Source organism: Pelmatolapia mariae, linkage group LG4 (assembly GCF_036321145.2).
Source record: "Pelmatolapia mariae isolate MD_Pm_ZW linkage group LG4, Pm_UMD_F_2, whole genome shotgun sequence".
NCBI classification, from domain to species: Eukaryota; Metazoa; Chordata; class Actinopteri; order Cichliformes; family Cichlidae; genus Pelmatolapia; species Pelmatolapia mariae.
This window is the reverse complement of record NC_086230.1, coordinates 4,912,362-4,929,258: the sequence shown is the minus strand read 5'-3', so window position 1 is coordinate 4,929,258 and position 16,897 is coordinate 4,912,362. Positions and strand designations below refer to the sequence as shown.

The window sequence follows — 16,897 nt, the reverse complement described above, 5'->3', positions numbered from 1 at the left end:
CTGGGGGTCAAAGTGGACTGTGATCTGAAGTTTGAAAATCAGATTAAGGCAGTGGTAAAATCTAGCTTCTTTCACCTCAGGCAGCTGGCAAAAATAAAGCCAATTCTTCACTTTGAGACAGTGATCCACGCCTTTGTTAGCACTCGGCTGGATTACTGTAATGCACTTTATATTGGGGTCAGTGCATCATATATTACCCAACTACAGAGGGTGCAAAATGCCGCAGCTCGTCTTTTAACTGGCACTCGAAAGTTTGAGCACATTTCCCCTGTTTTAGCTTCACTTCACTGGCTGCCCATTTCTTTTAGGATTCATTTTAAAATTCTTTTATTTGCTTTTAAAGCTCTCCATGGCCTCGCCCCATCTTATCTCTCTGAGCTGCTACAGCCTTATACACCCACCCGCTCTCTCAGGTCAGCTGATCAGCTGCTCCTGAATGTACCCAGGACTCGGCGTAAACTTAGAGGAGATCGTGCTTTTGCTGTAGCAGCTCCAAAACTGTGGAACGAGCTTCCTTTAGAGATTAGACAGGCCAGTTCTTTACCTGTTTTTAAGTCACTCTTGAAAACCCACCTCTTTACCCTAGCCTTTGACACCACGTGAGATGTTGGTTTTTATTTTTATTTTAGTTGTTTTTAGGTGATTCAATGCTGTTTCATCTTGTTTTTGTTTTAATATAGGGCTGTTTTAATTTTATGTATTATGTGTTTATTTATTTTTGCTGTTTTCTGTTATTCTATTGTTTTAACTTATGTTCTGTACAGCACTTTGTTCCTGTGCTGGGTATTTTAAAGTGCTTTTATAAATAAAATTGGATTGGATTGGATATCTTGTGGGGTGAAAAAGCTGTTCTTTTCTTTAGAATTTGGAAAATACTGTAGTGCATTTGTCATGATCTGAGTGTTTCAAAGAATAAACAGAGTAAACATACCTGGACTCAGTTCCATTAAGAATAATTCAGAAAACCTGAATTGCTGTCGCCCACTTAGCAGCTAAACATTCGCTTGGTTTGAAGTGCGAGCAGTTGGCATGTACCTAAACTGGAGAAATTCATGTTCTGCTAACTCCAAACTGGTCTGGTTCCACTTTAGCTTGCTCGATATTATTAATAACTATTATCAATTATTATCAGTCTAAGTCCACTGAATATTTGTTGAGAGCTGTACAGTCACAGAGGCTAACAATAAGCTCAGTGCTGGATCAGGAGACCAAACTGTGGGGCTAGCTGCTTATTAAACCCAAATTTCTCATTTTGAAATTAAAGCTGTACCCTAGCAAACATTTCAATATCTAGTCCTGGTTGAAAAATATTACTTAAATGAAAGATGAAACGACGCTAGGGACATTATCACAGTGTCAGTTTGAAATATATTTTCAATATCACTGAGAATTTGTTTTCAGTAACTGTTTTCTATTATCTATTTGGTAATGAGAATAAACAAAATGTAAAACATTTTAACGTTTCTCAATAGAAAGAACGAGCAGATATCTCAGTGATGTTTCAAACAGTGTTCGGCCCACTTCTTATCTTGTTAAACTAACTAACCGTACATAAGAGCAGCAGCATTCCTGAGTTTATGATGCTGACATCTCAGACAGAGCGAGCATAATCACATGATGCAGAATTTAGAAATATAAAATCATAAATAGCTTCACAGTGTTATTTCTTTTCCTAAAACAGGCTCCAGTAATACTAGTCTGTGTACATGGAGCAGACTGACGTCTGATCACAATCAGTTGTATGCACATTAGTTGTTGTTGTTTGAGAAAAAACAAAGGTAAACACTTTTAATCCTTCTTTGCAATAATCTGATTTGTATTTCTCGAGTTGTAAGACACAGTCAAACCCAACCTCTACTCTGCTTGGAAATAAGACTGACATCCATCTGTCCACCATTCTGTTTTTGGCACGGTACCACGATCAGCTTTAATCAGAGGTGAGGTTTGGGTTTCAACCCTGTTTGCTGGAAACAATTAAACTGTGACAAAGTTCCCAACACTGGTCCTAATAGTTTCATCACTAAAAGATTTTTCAAAAGGACAGAAAAACACAACAATTAAAGAAGAGATGGATGAAAGGATGGCAGTCTACTGCTGGAGGCCAGACGGCTCTCTTTTTCTGCCTGTTTAATACCTCCAACACACACACTCACAGTTAATAACTGTATTACAGATCAGCAGTAATCATCTTGACATCTTTGACCTCTGTGGGACTTTGTCCTTCTCTGTTCTCTTTCCCTCCATCAGTCCTGCAGTAATCCCCTGTGGAGTACAGACACATATGGTCCTCATGACCCCCTCTGTCTCTATTGCTAACTCTCCGTCTGACTGTCAATCAATAGGTTCAGACATTCCTAGGCCTTCTATAGTGATGAACTACAAAGAACAAAGAGTATATTCAAGAAACCTTCTATTAAATATTAAATAATTTATTTGCAATTTTCTATTTTACATTATGAGTTACACACATGCAAAGATGTGTTTTGTGAGTGAACAGACTTCCCTTGGGTGTTGCATAAGAAAGGGTGTAAAAAATCTGCTAAATTAAACGTCTAACACAGCTGCCTGCCCGCGTGATTAAGGAAAAGCTCAAATTAGCGTAGGTATTATAAAATAGGTGGAAACAAGATCAGTGAAAGGGAAAGAAAGAAAGCACAACAGAAGTCAGATTATGTGTGAACAGACGATTCAGCTTTATCCACACAGGGAGCGATTCACAGTGATGTGGTGACAGGAGACCGTAGACAGTCAATCTGACATTTGGTGACTTCAAGAGACTACAGGTGAATGAAACTTAGGCAACTGTTAATACAAGTCAGAAATTTTTTTACTCTTGAACTCCACATTATATGTAATGGCCTTTGGCCTTTACCAAAGTATGGCTTTTATTGTGAAAAATCCCATTGCTGACAATGGTCGTTCTTAAAAATTCATCGAAAGAGCCACATTTTTACAGCAGTTCACTGGTAGCAGCAGATCACAGTTGCGATATTAAATTTGAACAGATACTCCAGCTCTTCTTCAGTTGTAATTCCAACTCTGTTTTTCACTTTTTTGCAAGGAAAAAGAAATCAAGTACTATCCATTTGTGGCAGCAGTCAGGAAGTGTGTGCTAAAAGCATTTTTGTAACTAGAGGAGCCAGAAACATATGCTTATCCTCTCACTAATTTTGCCTCAGGATGGAGGGCTCTGAGTTTGCGTCTGCGACTCGGTGTCCCAGTTCTTCCCTCGGTTCCTCTTCCTGTTCCTTTCCGCCATCACCACAGCAGCCACCACGGTGACAAGCACAGTGACAGTGATGACGAGTACAGTAGCGGTCTCAGCCACGCAGAGTTGGCTGTCTACCCAGGCCAACGAAGCCCCCATCAGCTGCGGAGGGTCCTGGCATGTCACGTTGCGGTAGTCGTCAATGTGGAGGTGCCGGACGTGTAGGATCTTACTGAAAACACGATGCAGCTCACAGTCACAGCTCCAAGGGTTCCCTGGCAGGGAAAGAAGGAAGGCAGGTATACAGAGTTCAATTAAACAAAGAATGCAAACCTTAAAATTGTGTGTCAGAGTGTTGAGTCAGAACTTGATTGTAGAAGAGGGGGTGTTGATCAGCATCATCTATTTTATATTGCATGATAATCAGTCCAAAGGTTTTAAACATATTTCAGTCTGTTCCGTCAGTTTCTGACATGGAGAAAAATGAATGAAATAAAATTAAAGTATTTCTGCAGACCTGACAGCTGTATGTGTGTTGCTGTTGTATGAAGGCTGATGAAGGTCTTAAATTTGAGGTTATGCAGGTTGTTTCCCTCCAGATCAAGTACAGCCAGGCTGTACAGAGGTGCCAGGGCATCAGTATCTATCTGAGAGATGTTGTTGTTGCTCAGCTGGAGTACCTAGGAAGACAGACAAACAGGTACTAATTAGAAAGGCAGACATACAGAACAGTGAAGTCGTCAAAAATGGTGTGCCACAGGGATCTGTTTTTGAGCCACTTCTTCTTACAATAATTAGACAATTCTTCCAAAGCAGCACATTAAAGTGTGCATTAATAGGTAGCGATATCATAGTACTTTATACTTTATAACTAATGATAAATTTCAAACTTATCATTATTCAGTGTACCAAAACACTAGCTGTCTTACGTGCAGATGAATTAAGACCTGAAATAAGATTCATTTATATTATTATCCTTTTTAGAGGCTAAATCTACAACAGTCCACAATCAAAAAAAAACCTTTGAGGTACCTCTTTATTTACCCATTTAAAAAAAAGTCTGTTCACCTCCAGTCCAGGCAGCATGTCCAGGCTCCCATGCTGCACCACAGTCAGTTTGTTGTTGTGTAGATAGAGTTGTCTGAGCCGGGAGAGGCCTCTGAACACGCCAGGGCCAACAGACACCAGTTTGTTATAACTCAGGTCCAGCTTTTCCATGTTGTCCAGAAACTCCAGGCTGGCAGCAGAGAGAGACAACGAGAGCGTGAGACAGTGAGAAGATACTGTGAGAGACAGGCAGGGGGAAGCTCTGTGCTGAATGCTGCTGTCTGTAACTGTATTCGCTGGATGTAAAAGAGAGGCATGCATAAGACAGCTCCTGGTCTTTTGGATCACTTTAAACATATTCCTGTTAAGCCAGACGATAAACAGGAATATGAAAGCTGATGGAAAAGTGAGATGGAGTTTCACGGCACTCTGATGACCCACAGATAGCCATGTACCTGTATCCAGATAGATAATGCAAGTTGTTGTGCTCCAGTCGCAGTTCTTTGAGAGCAGGCAGACTGGATGAGAAGTCCACAGGGAGAGTTTTTAATTTGTTCCAACTGAGATCCAGTTTCTCCAAGAAGGACAACGAGAAAAATGCCTATGCAAAGACAAAAAGCATCAATTACTTGTGCTGTTTCAACTTTCCTACTGTCAGGGACCTGGGTCTGAGGACCCAGCGTCCATGAGCAGTTATGTACTTGTTTATTTGTTGCTGTGTGTACCGTGATTTTGTGTGGTGCTTGTGCCCCTGGTTTCCCTTTGTATTGTGTATGTGTGTGTGTGTGTGTGATGTCCTGGTTTTTCTGGACCACCAGGCCTAGTGGGTGTGTCCTGTTGGGAGGGTGGCCACACCCGAGGAGGAGGAACACACACACACCTGCAGCTGATAAGGATCGTTAGGGGAGCTACATAGCAGTGTGGCTGAGTGCTTCTCGACGCTGGATTATTGAGTGACTTCACATTAGTCTCTTTGTCAGTTAGAGAAGGTTAGTCTGTCCGCAATTGTGGTGTGTTCTGTCAGCTGCCTCTTTGTTATTCCCCAGGTGGAGTATGGAGTCGAGAGGGCAATGAGCACGGGGTGCTCGAACACTGAGGAGCGGAGACACACTGGGCGCTACTCTGGGAAGAGGACACGGCACGGCGTCAGGAACGCTCTGTATTCCGTACTTTATAACGCACTTTATTGTTATAGTGTCAATTTACTTCACTGTAAATAAACGCACTGCTTTGCATCGAAGAGCCCTGCATTTGGGTTCTAATTTCCCCACATCCCCACGGTCGCCCATTTCTATACAAATACAAAGTTGCAATTTATTTTCTATCTATCTGTGAGCAGCAGATAGATAGTCAGTCACAGGCAAAGAGGCAGGGTACATCCTGGACCAGCACTAGCCTGTTTCAGAGCTTTCACTTAGACACAGACAACCATCCACACGCACATTCACACCTTTTTTTTTTTTTTTTTTTTTTTTTTTAACCTGTCCCGTTTGGTTCTTTTGCCATCAGAATTGTTGTCTAAAGGCGAAGAAAGATGCCCAACGGATTTACTTTACCAAATGGACCATCCCAGCCTTGCCGTAATGGTCCATTTGATTCAACTTTTTATTGTTTATTTTATTTTCACTTGCTGAATACGGGACAGACTCACATTCACACCTAATGCCAATTTGGGATCTCCAGTTAAGCTAACATACTTGTCTTTGGCCTGTGGGAGGAAGCCAGAATAACTGGAGAGAAGCCAACCCAACCCTGGAGTGTTTTCCATGCTTGTGCTAATTTGCTTTAGTTACATATTAAATCTCTAAAATACGTCTTCATATTATCCTTACAACTGTAATTGTGCAAAATTTTAAGATGCATAAATAGCTTTTCCACCACTTTGTTCTTACCTGTGGTTGGATTTCCTCTATCTGGCTGTTGGTGAGCACCAGCACCCGCAAGGACCACAGTCCTTTGAAGGCTTGAGTGCCTATCACACTCAGATTGTTTCTTCCTAGCTCCAGCAGCCACGTGCCGTGCGGGAGGCCCCTGGGAACGTGCTCAAACCCACGGTCGCGGCAGTCCACCAGGTCAGCATGCTCATAACAAATGCAGTTGTGTGGACACAACTTTGAGCACTGAACACATGGGAGAAGGGACTGCGGGGAGTAAATGGCAAGAAGGAAGAAGAGATGGGTCGGGGAAAGAAGACTCATATTTCCCAGGACAGCTGAAGATTCAGGAGATTTTAAGAAGCAGAAAGCTCACTGAAGTTTAATTCTGCTGTTCTTTTTCCCAAACCTCGCAGTCCATGTCAAAGCAGCCAAAGTAACTGGCAATAGAAAGAAACAGAATATATTTTCTATATCAGAATATAATACTATACTCAGTATTAATAATAGTGTAGTCTTCACTGGCTTGCTGTTAAATCCAGAAATGAATTTAAATCCTTTTCTTTAACTGATAAAGCTTACAGATATCTGTGAGCTTCATGAAACGGACCCCCTGATCCAGCTCTCCCTTATTCATGCTGTAATCAGCTCAGGCTGCCATGGAGAAGCACTCCGACAGCACAAACCTCCACCAAGGTAGTTCAGTGTCTGGACAGCATTTACTTTTAAGGGAATTGTATTGTTTTTTATATATAAGCATTATGTAGGATCAATAGATAATATGTGCTGATTTGTAAATAACTGGACATGAATAACTTGAGTTTATTATATAATATTGCACTACAGTATATTTGTAACTAACTAGGCAGCTCATTTCTCCTGATAATGCTTTCTTTAAACATGTGACACATTTTGGGGTCAACTTGGAAAAAAGGCAGATGTGACATGTCAAAGTGAGGTCAGAGGTTAAATGTGATGTGACATTTGGACGCAAACCATAATGTGATATTGAGAATCCCTGTGTATCCCTATATGCCTGTATGTGGTCAATACATATAATGGCAGTAGGAAACATAGTTTTAAAAGCTCTATGTTATCATTATTATCACTTTGACGTTAGGATCAGTCTGTTGACCTTGAAGGGGAGTTTAAAGGTCAAATGTGACATGATAGTTCAAATTTTTATACAGTACTTACTATATATCGATAACATATTATATATGTTGATAATTCACACCAAACTTGTAAGAATCATAGTTTCTAAGGTTTTTTGCCAATTTTCCAACCAATAAATCACTGAGTTCACTTTGATGACCTTGGTTGATGAAAGACGACTTTTCGTGTATTGTTAACATGACCCCGCTCCACACCCCTATCCGCAGGTTTTATTACAGATAGAATAACACGCACACATGCAAACAGTACCAAAGAAATTATGGCTTTGGTGGAAGTAGTAAGCTATATTTATAAAGCACCTTTAAGAATAGAGGCGAGAAAAAAGAGAACCGTAACAGAGTAAATTTAAAAAAGAGAAGCAAATGTAAAGTTGCGCACAAAAACTTACAACGAGTTTTATCTGTTTTTTGTTTCTTTGTTTGGGTTCCTACTTGTCCTGACAGAAATGTTTGGATCATTAGCTGTTAATTGTTCCACTGCACTCATCAGTATACTGTACAGTTTATTATATCAATTCTGCCTCCTGCAAATGAAGGCACAGTTTATGACAGTTGAATTTGTATGCTTAGAAAATAAAACAATGAGCATAAAAGTTCTGAAAAGCTACGACATGATAAACATGACTTTTTTCTTTCTTTCTTTCTTTTTTAAATCTCCAAAGGACAGCTTTACCTAACAGGGTGTAGGACTACAGGGATACGTCTTTATCTCGTCTCTCTATGCCTCATCCAGATATAACTGCATAATCAGATCATGAATGAATTCAGCCAGTCTGATGAAACTGCTATTTTTTTACTGTATCAATTTTTATTTTATTCATTAGCATGTAGTTTTCTAATGCTTATTTTGGGAAAAAAAATCTCCAAAATAAAACATTTTCCAAGTAAAAAAAATAAGAAAATAAAGACAGCGAACAAAAAAGATCAATAAAGTTAAAGTTTAACAAGTGGGATATTTTTTATCAGTTATTTTAACGATGGATACCTGACTCACCCCTTCTGCTGCTGAAGAACCAAAATATATCCATGCTAGCTCCTCAACTTCTACATGCCCTCGGCTTTGATGGATGATGCTGAGACAACAGGCAGAGGAAGGAAGGAGCGAGAGAACCAAAGACAGGACGACGATGACGACGATGATGCTGATGGAGCCTTCCAGTGCAGTCAGCTGCGTTAATAATCCTCTAATCCTCTCCAATCTCCAAATGCTTTCTCTCTCTCACTGAACTCGTCTGATGTTTGTCATGGTGTTTCTCTCTCTGTCCACCCTCCCTCTGGTTTCCTTGGCATCGCTCCATCTGTCCCTTTTACCGACTTAAATATTATATAAAGACTTTTAACATTTGGAGAATATCGCGTGTGTGTCTCTGTGTATATTTTTGTGTGTTACTTTATTAAGTAAGTAAAGAAGCACACAAGTAAGGATAAGTGCAGATTTAACTACCAAAATTCACTTAGGCTATTTATTAATTAATTATTACTTTAATACAAAGAGTCAGCTGTTTCTCCAGCCTCTTTAGCTAGCAATGCTAGTGACTACTTGCAAATTTAGCAATTTAACCCCTATTAGCATCAATATAACAACTGATAAGAACTTCTAGAAGTTGTTGCAGTCATTCATTCTTATATTAGATAAATTAGAGAGGAGAAGTACAACATGTTAATTTATTTAAGGCTCATAAATCAGAGAGGAATACTCTGGAGGTCTGCAAGGTTCATTTCCTGGGCCTTGCAAGACAGATGCAGCTTACAGTTCTGAAAAGACAAGCCTTTGCGTTTGTGATGTAAAATGGCAGTTTAAGACAAGCCTTAAACTGCCATTCTTTTTCATGACCAGCAGGGGGCCAACTCCTGTGGTTATAAAAAATAGTTAAGATTGTAAAAACGTCTATAAGACAAGCCTTTAGCTCCCTTTGGTCTCAGTACACTTTCCCCATGACTATGGTCGTTTCTTTTCAAATACAACATGATTTTGTCAATCAAAGTCTGATTTAAAGTCAGAAAAAAGGACAAAGGGGAGTAAGCTTTATCATGTGACCAACAACATTAGGTTACTAGGATGTAATGCCTCAGTTAGATCGGCCCCTAAATAACCACATCTAATTTCAACACACACCAAGATGATGATGGCAAAACATTTATTTTGAGGGTTCACAAAAAAGGTGTCCATTTTTTATATACAGTCTACGATTTTATAGTATCTACGCAGACGCTGCTTGATTTATTGTAACTAGCAAGATTTATTGTAGCAATTATGTAACTAATTTCTACTGTGCAATTTCTGATGAGGCTTTGGTGAGCTTCAGAAATTACAAGACTTGCTCCTTGGAAACAAAAGGAAAAGAAATGAGTGAGCCAACATTTTGGCACAGCACTGTAAATGTGCTGTCAAATTGGCTGCGTTTTATTTTACAGAATAAACAATAATTCAGTGCATAAGTGAAGAAAAGCCACATAATGTTGAATAATGTGTAATGTTGGAATTTATATTTGCATTTATGAGGATTAAAATGTTTTGTCTTCTTGTTTGTGCACAACAATTTCATCACATTATGCAATCAAGAGGTTAAATACCCAGCATCCATTCACCAGGAGGACTGCACAGTCCCTGAATTCAAGGTCATTATAACAAGCTGCACTGCCGCAGTGATGTTATTGGGCCTACACAATAATCTGTACAGACATATGGGTTTACCCGCTTTTTCAGATTTTTGCTTTGTTTTGTGTTAAGCCTTTACTTGAACTCAGACAACTGAGCGCAGGCAGAAAATGAAGAGGATAGAGAGACAGAGGGCATAGGATCAAGAGATTAAACCCAGACTCAGATCCACATGGAGTGCTGGATATTGTTCATGTTTAACGATCACTTTTTTAGTTTTTAGGTACCCATGTTAGACACAAGACAATAAGGAAAAGAGCGCAAAGACAGCCTCCAAAATTCCTTCCTGATTGATTGGGGAACCTTCACAGGCTAAATGTGGGCAGAACAGATAAGGAAGCAGAACCATCAAGTTTCACAGACTGTATATAAAATAATATGTTTTATATCACCTGCTGGTTTGTCACTGCTTCTAAAGGCACAGTGGCTGTTTGATAAAACCAGAAATAGATTAGACGACATCATATTAAGAAACAATATATAAGATGATCGCGGTTTCCAGTACTGCTATGCTTGAATGAATAAACAGACTGTCAGCCTGCTTCCAATATTAACAGCAACATAATTGATACATATACATACATACACTATATTTTTTTTATTTTTGGGTCTATGAATTTGACCCTAAAATTGAATCAGTAATACATTAATTCTTTCAGGAGATCCAGAAGTGCAGAATCAGTAGCAGGATGATGTGATTATTTATGTCACTGTAGCTGAGCTGCTGTGTGATCTTTGCAAACAGTCAGAGCAAGGGTATTCAGTTCAAATTTAAAGAGGTCCGGTTCGAAAGTTTCCTTAAACCAGAGGTTCCCAAAGTGTGGGGCCCGCCCCTAGGGGGGGTGCAGAGCCATTGCAGGTGGGGGGGGGGCGTGGTATGAAAAGAAAAAGAAAAAAAAAAGAACCCTTGGACACTGCTAGCATCATTGACAGGTTTTTGACAGGGCTCCCACACAAACGCAAAGCTGGAGATGAAGCATCGCCAAATATGTTTCCAAACCAACTTCCTTCCAAGCCAAATGCTAGAAAATATGGTGAAGCATATCTTCCCTTTGGCTTCACCTGCACAAGTGCCGAGGTAGGTCTCTGCGACAGAATTAGTTTCCCTTTCGTGGGGAGCATGCTCTGTGCTCTCGAAATTACGGACTAACAGTATCCCACAGTTGTTTATGTTTTTGAATCCATTTTGCACACAGAGGCATTTTTTGAGAAATGTATTGATAGCAATGTTGAATATTATTACACAGGAAAAAAACAACTACACGTAGAATAATTACACCAGGACGCCTCTACCTTTCTAAATTGAGGGACAGTAACTGTGTGTGTAAATGTAAGCGTGTAAAACTGTAGATAGTCAGATTAACAGTAACATTTTGTCTCTATCTGCCATTCTGCAATTCATCTCATGTAAACAATAACGTGGCGCACAGCGTGACGTGAAAAAAGGCACATACCTTTGACGTTGCGTGACGAACTCTGTATTCCTTGTCCACACGTAAACGCAAAAAACGGCGTTTTAAAAAAAAATCTCAGTTTTCGGGGATTCGAAACGCCGTTTACATGTGGACGAAAGGTCCGAACGCATAGAAACAGCTGCGTTTTCAAAAATACCCGTTTAAGTGTGGACGTAGCGTGAAAGAGTTAGTAGTGGGGGGACGCGAACATTTTTCTTGTAAAACAAAGGGGGGCCCAGCAAATAAAGTTTGGGAATCACTTCCTTAAAGGTCTGTCATAAAGTTCCACGTGCATTTACATTCAGTGCAATCTGTTTCAAAGTAGCCTAAAATTTCTACCAGTGCCAAACTCACATTATTTCACCAATGTGTATTATTAATTCAATTAATTTGAAATAGGGTGTAGCGTAAAAATAAAATAATACAATCTTCATTTCTTGTTTTAATTAAAATAAATTTTACATTTAAAAGTATAAAAAATAAAGCTTAAAAAATGGTCACCTTTAAGTTAAAATAAAAATAATGAAAAGATGCAGCTGGTTTACCCTTTTCTTCTTCCTTTACTACATGTCACATGTAAACTATCAGCTTCAACTCCTCCCTTCTGTTTCCTTGACTTTGCTGCTTCGGACTTCTGCACCTCATCTCCTTGCGGAGTTTTCCTTTTTTTGAATAAATTATTTGATTGGCTCAGCACGATCACGCAGGATGTGTTACAATGTACCTGATTGGTGTATGTGTTTCTGTGTGTTATTTGGACTCGGTGCTTTGTTCGACTGCTGTATGTATAGAACAATGTAAAGAAAAACGCTGCGCAGATTAAAATCGACGAGACATAAAAATCAAGTAATTAATATGAATCCGTAAATAACGGAAATAAAAATAGGTTTAAACAACTGTTATTTTATAGCTGTCTAATAACTGCCCTCTTGACTCTCTCCCTCTTCCTGAGGTGGATTTTTAAGGTCAATTGCACTTTTTACCAGTATAAATAAAGGATATTGCGTCGCTTTTGCAAAAAACCTGGTTGCACCTTCTACCTTGTGACTGGTATAATTTTTTTGGCTAAAAATTACTTAATATCATTAATGACAGATATGTTTGGGAGCTTATAGGCCAACAAGTCATTTACAACGGTTTAAATACAGGCAATCTTTTTTTTTGGCAGACTATCATTATTTGGCACAGCCTGGCTGCGTCCACCTATCGGTGGCCTAGGATCTAGAGCGTCATCGGTTGCTTGACAGCGAAACAGCCAATCACCGTAGAGTTACAGGGTCACTCCTTAGAGTCCGATGGAGCAGTCGCATACGTATTCTTGCGCGATGACGTTGTTGAAAAAAAATAGAACGTGTGTAAACGGAAATGGTGAATTGTTGTGGACAGTACACGTTGTGGGGCGAGAGAGGAGAGAAATGGGACAAAATCAGACTCCGTCCTAATGTTTTGCTCAGCGCTTCCGTGTGAGTTAGAAGGAGCCTGAAGAGAATCGACGCTAATGCAGACCTGCTAGCTGGGAGCTAGCAACCAGCAGAGGAAGGTACGTGTGACCACAGAAATAAAGTAGTGAAAAGTAAATGCTACCTCCCGCTGTCAGTACTTCTTATTGTTTAGTCTGTTAAACTGTGTTAAACTGGTAATAGCACCTGTCCAGTGCCTTACTTACCTGGCGTTAGCACTGAGTAAGATGCGACACTAGCTGGTGTTTCCCAGCCGTCATTTCAAAACGTGACTGACATATTAAGTGTTTCACAAATGCTCATATAGGCGGCTTGCGTTTTTAAGACTTCAGCACTGAAGACACCTGTGCCGTTTAACGACACATGCAGCCTTCAGGGACAACTCACGTTGAAGTAGGTCATGCCAGCTTTGCACCTTGTACCTCGGTTCTAAGTTCATGCAGCGGCCGCGTGTAACCGTCATGTTGCTTACTGAATCTCTGTAAGGGAGACAAGATTAGTGTGAATCACAAAGCCCCGATAGAAACCTCCTTTTTGTGCTCCAGCCACCTTAAAATAGTTCCTAAGACTCATTTGGGCAGCAATTTTCAAACTTTACTTGAATAAATTTTAGTTTTAGTGAGCACCGGGACATAAAAACTGCACAATTGCTCCTCAAACGGGAATTAAAACTGTTTAAACGTGACTGACTGACAGATTTTAAGTTAATATTAGTCGTGAGATTCCCAAGAAAGTGCATTTCAAGCTATCCCTCAAACGCAGCACCAAATGGTGATTTTCTTCTACCATGCCTGTGTAAACCCTGCTTTGCACTCTGTGTTCAAAGATTGACAGAAAGTTTCCCTGAGGTCAGCTGCTTCCACTGGCTGCTGGTCCTTGAGCTGATGTAAATAAAGCGAATTTTTTTTCACATATGAAGTGCTTTCAGTGTAGTTACAGTAAGCCAGTAAATCTTTATACAGATGGAAGGGTCTCTCAGTCTGGACTTGAGTGCAGTGGTCATACAAAGGTAACTGTGCTGTGTTTGTGCAGCAGCCATGGCTGAGGCTGGAGCCCATCTCACATCCACGGTTGTCAGTGAGCAGCCGTCAGTGTTTGAAGTCCTGGCACAGGAGTCTTTGATGGAGGCGGTCAGACCGGCACTGAAACATGCAGTCAAGGTGAGCGCACGTGTGTGTGTGTGTGTGGTGGTGGTGGTACTTATACTTTCCATAGATCTGTGTTAGGGTTCTAACAGCCTAGCTCCTGGTGTCCTTTCCAGGTTCTGGCAGAGTCCAACCCATCCCGCTTTGGCTTCCTGTGGCGAAGCTTTGATGAGCTCTACCTGCTGCTGGACCTCCTCCTTCAGAACCACTTCCTGTCTAACTGCAGTGCCTCCTTCTCTGAGAACTTCTACGGACTGAAAAGAGTTTCAGGCAGGCAGAGACTTCCTGTGCGCCTCGGGATGACCAGGACATCCCGCTGGTGGTCTCTTCTTCTTCTGTGCCTGCTGCCATACCTGCAGGCCAAGCTAGAGGCCACATTGGCACGGCAGAGGGATGAGGAGGATTTCTCCATCCGGCTGGCGCAGACGAGGAGCCAGAGGCTGTACCGGGCGGCCGTAGCAGCATATCCGTACGTCAGCTCAGCCTGGCAGACCTGGATCTTCTGTCAGCAGCTGCTGTTTGTCTTTGGAGTCTCCAGGACCCACAGTCCTCTCCTGTGGCTGGCTGGGGTCAGACTGGAACGACTTAACGCTCAAGATATCAGAGACATGGAGCGGAAAGCCAGGACTCCCGGGAGACCAGCTGGTGGAAGGTACAGCTCGCAAACTCCCTGCTGTCTCTGTTTTTACCCACAGTGGTGTCCTAACAGATGTGCTTTGTACCCGGATAGATCACCAGTTGCAGATTCTAAACTGAAGGAAGTTTTTCATGCAGCCTGTTTAACTGTATGTTGCTGATACAACGTTCCATGAATTAAAGTTTAATGTTTGCTGATGTGCGCTGTGTGGCTTTATTTAGGTCATTTGGTGAATTGATTTGAGGCCACACAAACATACACTCAGTGATATTTTTTACAGTTCTTGAATGAGGAATGTCGTAAAAAAACAAAAACAAAACATTGCTAAACACCCACAATACATTGTTTCTGTGTTCACAGCGTGATGCAGAGAGCGTGGTGGATGATGTCACAAGCAGCGAGGGGCATGGCTGTGTCTGTCTCCTCTTCCCTCTCTATGGGTGTTTTCTTCCTGCAGTTCCTGGAGTGGTGGTACTCGTCAGAGAACCTCAGCACAGTGAAAGCTCTCACCTCCCTGCCTGCTCCTCCACCCCCGCTCCACCTGCAGCAGGATCAAGACGGGCTGGGCTCAGAAAGCAGGAACTGTCCTCTGTGCAGGAAGCCCCACACCAATGCCACCGTGCTGTCCACCTCGGGCTTCGTGTTTTGTTATCGCTGCATTTACACATACGTGAAAAGTAACCACCGCTGCCCAGTCACCGGATATCCCACTGAACTGCAACACCTCATCAAGATCTACTCACCAGAGAGCTAAAGCATCAAGCAGTCAAAGCAGACAAGATTAACTGTGTGTGTGAGAGAGAGAGAGAGAGAGATGATATACAGACACAATATGAAAATTATATTTGAGGGATATTCACAGCTGTTTTCCTTTTTCTATACAATAAACTGTAATAATGTCCTTAAAGTTTCTGAAAAACTTATAAATGTAATAAAAAATAAATAATAAATAAAAAAAAATCTAATAAGAATGTAATTGTTTTGTTTTTTTGAGGAATTTGCAGGGTCCCTTAATTTGGTCACCAGTTGGGTTACTGGTTACAAACTGGCTGCATTTTAGCAGCTTTTTCCAGTGGTAGGACCAGATTTAGGCCTGTCACAGTTAGCATAAAAGCAGATCAGTCAGTGGGTCTTTTCCTCAGAAATAAGTTGTCATTACTGATAAAAATGTCTGTGACCTGGCAAAGGTGTTTAAACTCTTACATGGTGGATTATAAGATGCAGCTTCATTTTTGGGGCCTTTTAGAACCGTTGGCCTGGTTCTGCCCAAAGAAGACCTGAGGCACGACCAGTTTGGGAACTTGGTTCACTTCCCTTTTACCCAGAAACCTAAAAAGTGTTCTCCTGCTGCACAGAGAAACATTGTCTAGCTGCTCCTAGTAGAATTCAATTCAATTCAATTCAATTTTATTTATATAGCGCCAAATCACAACAAAAGTCGCCTCAAGGCGCTTTATATTGTACAGTAGATAGCACAATAATAAATACAGAGAAAAACCCAACAATCATATCATATGACCCCCTATGAGCAAGCACTTTGGCGACAGTGGGAAGGAAAAACTCCCTTTTAACAGGAAGAAACCTCCGGCAGAACCAGGCTCAGGGAGGGGCGGCCATCTGCTGCGACCGGTTGGGGTGAAAGAAGGAAAACAGGATGAAAGACATGCTGTGGAAGAGAGACAGAGATTAATAACAGATATGATTCGATGCAGAGAGGTCTATTAACACATAGTGAGTGAGAAGGTGACTGGAAAGGAAAAACTCAATGCATCATGGGAATCCCCGGCAGCCTATATTGCAGCATAACTAAGGGAGGATTCAGGGTCACCTGGTCCAGCCCTAACTATATGCTTTAGCAAAAAGGAAAGTTTTAAGCCTAACCTTGAAAGTAGAGATAGTGTCTGTCTCCTGAATCCAAACTGGAAGCTGGTTCCACAGAAGAGGGGCCTGAAAACTGAAGGCTCTCCCTCCCATTCTACTTTTAAATACTCTAGGAACAACAAGTAAGCCTGCAGAGCGAGAGCGAAGTGCTCTAATAGGGTGATATGGTACTACAAGGTCATTAAGATAAGATGGGGCCTGATTATTTAAGACCTTGTATGTGAGGAGCAGGATTTTGAATTCAATTCTGGATTTAACAGGAAGCCAATGAAGGGAAGCCAAAACAGGAGAAATATGCTCTCTCTTTCTAGTCCCTGTCAGTACTCTTGCTGCAGCATTTTGGATTAACTGAAGACT

The 16,897-nt window shown here is 41.0% G+C and overlaps 2 protein-coding genes across 3 annotated transcripts; one reads left to right on the top strand and one right to left on the bottom strand.

Annotated features, from left to right (window-relative positions):
* Window positions 1-2,419: 2,419 nt before the first annotated feature.
* On the bottom strand, window positions 2,420-8,409 carry si:ch211-237i5.4 (insulin-like growth factor-binding protein complex acid labile subunit). Its single transcript, XM_063471175.1, has 6 exons — window positions 8,299-8,409; window positions 6,148-6,569; window positions 4,711-4,856; window positions 4,277-4,445; window positions 3,726-3,888; window positions 2,420-3,483 (listed from the first exon to the last, which is right to left on the bottom strand). Exons 2-6 carry the CDS (start codon window positions 6,451-6,453, stop codon window positions 3,176-3,178), a joined length of 1,092 nt encoding a protein of 363 aa, XP_063327245.1. The 5' UTR covers window positions 6,454-6,569; window positions 8,299-8,409; the 3' UTR covers window positions 2,420-3,175.
* Window positions 8,410-12,751: 4,342 nt separating this feature from the next.
* On the top strand, window positions 12,752-15,557 carry pex12 (peroxisomal biogenesis factor 12). Of its 2 annotated transcripts, none has more exons than XM_063470442.1 (4): window positions 12,752-12,957; window positions 13,913-14,037; window positions 14,139-14,674; window positions 15,020-15,557. In XM_063470442.1, exons 2-4 carry the CDS (start codon window positions 13,915-13,917, stop codon window positions 15,411-15,413), a joined length of 1,053 nt encoding a protein of 350 aa, XP_063326512.1. In that variant the 5' UTR covers window positions 12,752-12,957; window positions 13,913-13,914; the 3' UTR covers window positions 15,414-15,557. The 2 variants fall into 2 exon arrangements, with proteins under 2 accessions (XP_063326512.1, XP_063326511.1); XM_063470441.1 differs by having other exon boundaries at window positions 13,910-14,037.
* The last annotated feature ends 1,340 nt before the right edge of the window (window positions 15,558-16,897 follow it).

Excerpts from the sequence above, each read along its gene's own strand:
- si:ch211-237i5.4 (XM_063471175.1), bottom strand. The coding sequence starts at position 6,453 with ATGAGTCTTCTTTCCCCGACCCATCTCTTCTTCCTTCTTGCCATTTAC. Across the intron at positions 4,857-6,147 it reads TAGAGGAAATCCAACCACAG|GCATTTTTCTCGTTGTCCTT; the intron begins GTAAGAACAAAG and ends GTCTTTGCATAG. Across the intron at positions 4,446-4,710 it reads CATTATCTATCTGGATACAG|CCTGGAGTTTCTGGACAACA; the intron begins GTACATGGCTAT and ends CTCTGCTGCCAG.
- pex12 (XM_063470442.1), top strand. The coding sequence starts at position 13,915 with ATGGCTGAGGCTGGAGCCCATCTCACATCCACGGTTGTCAGTGAGCAG. Across the intron at positions 14,038-14,138 it reads CACTGAAACATGCAGTCAAG|GTTCTGGCAGAGTCCAACCC; the intron begins GTGAGCGCACGT and ends TGTCCTTTCCAG. Across the intron at positions 14,675-15,019 it reads GGGAGACCAGCTGGTGGAAG|CGTGATGCAGAGAGCGTGGT; the intron begins GTACAGCTCGCA and ends CTGTGTTCACAG.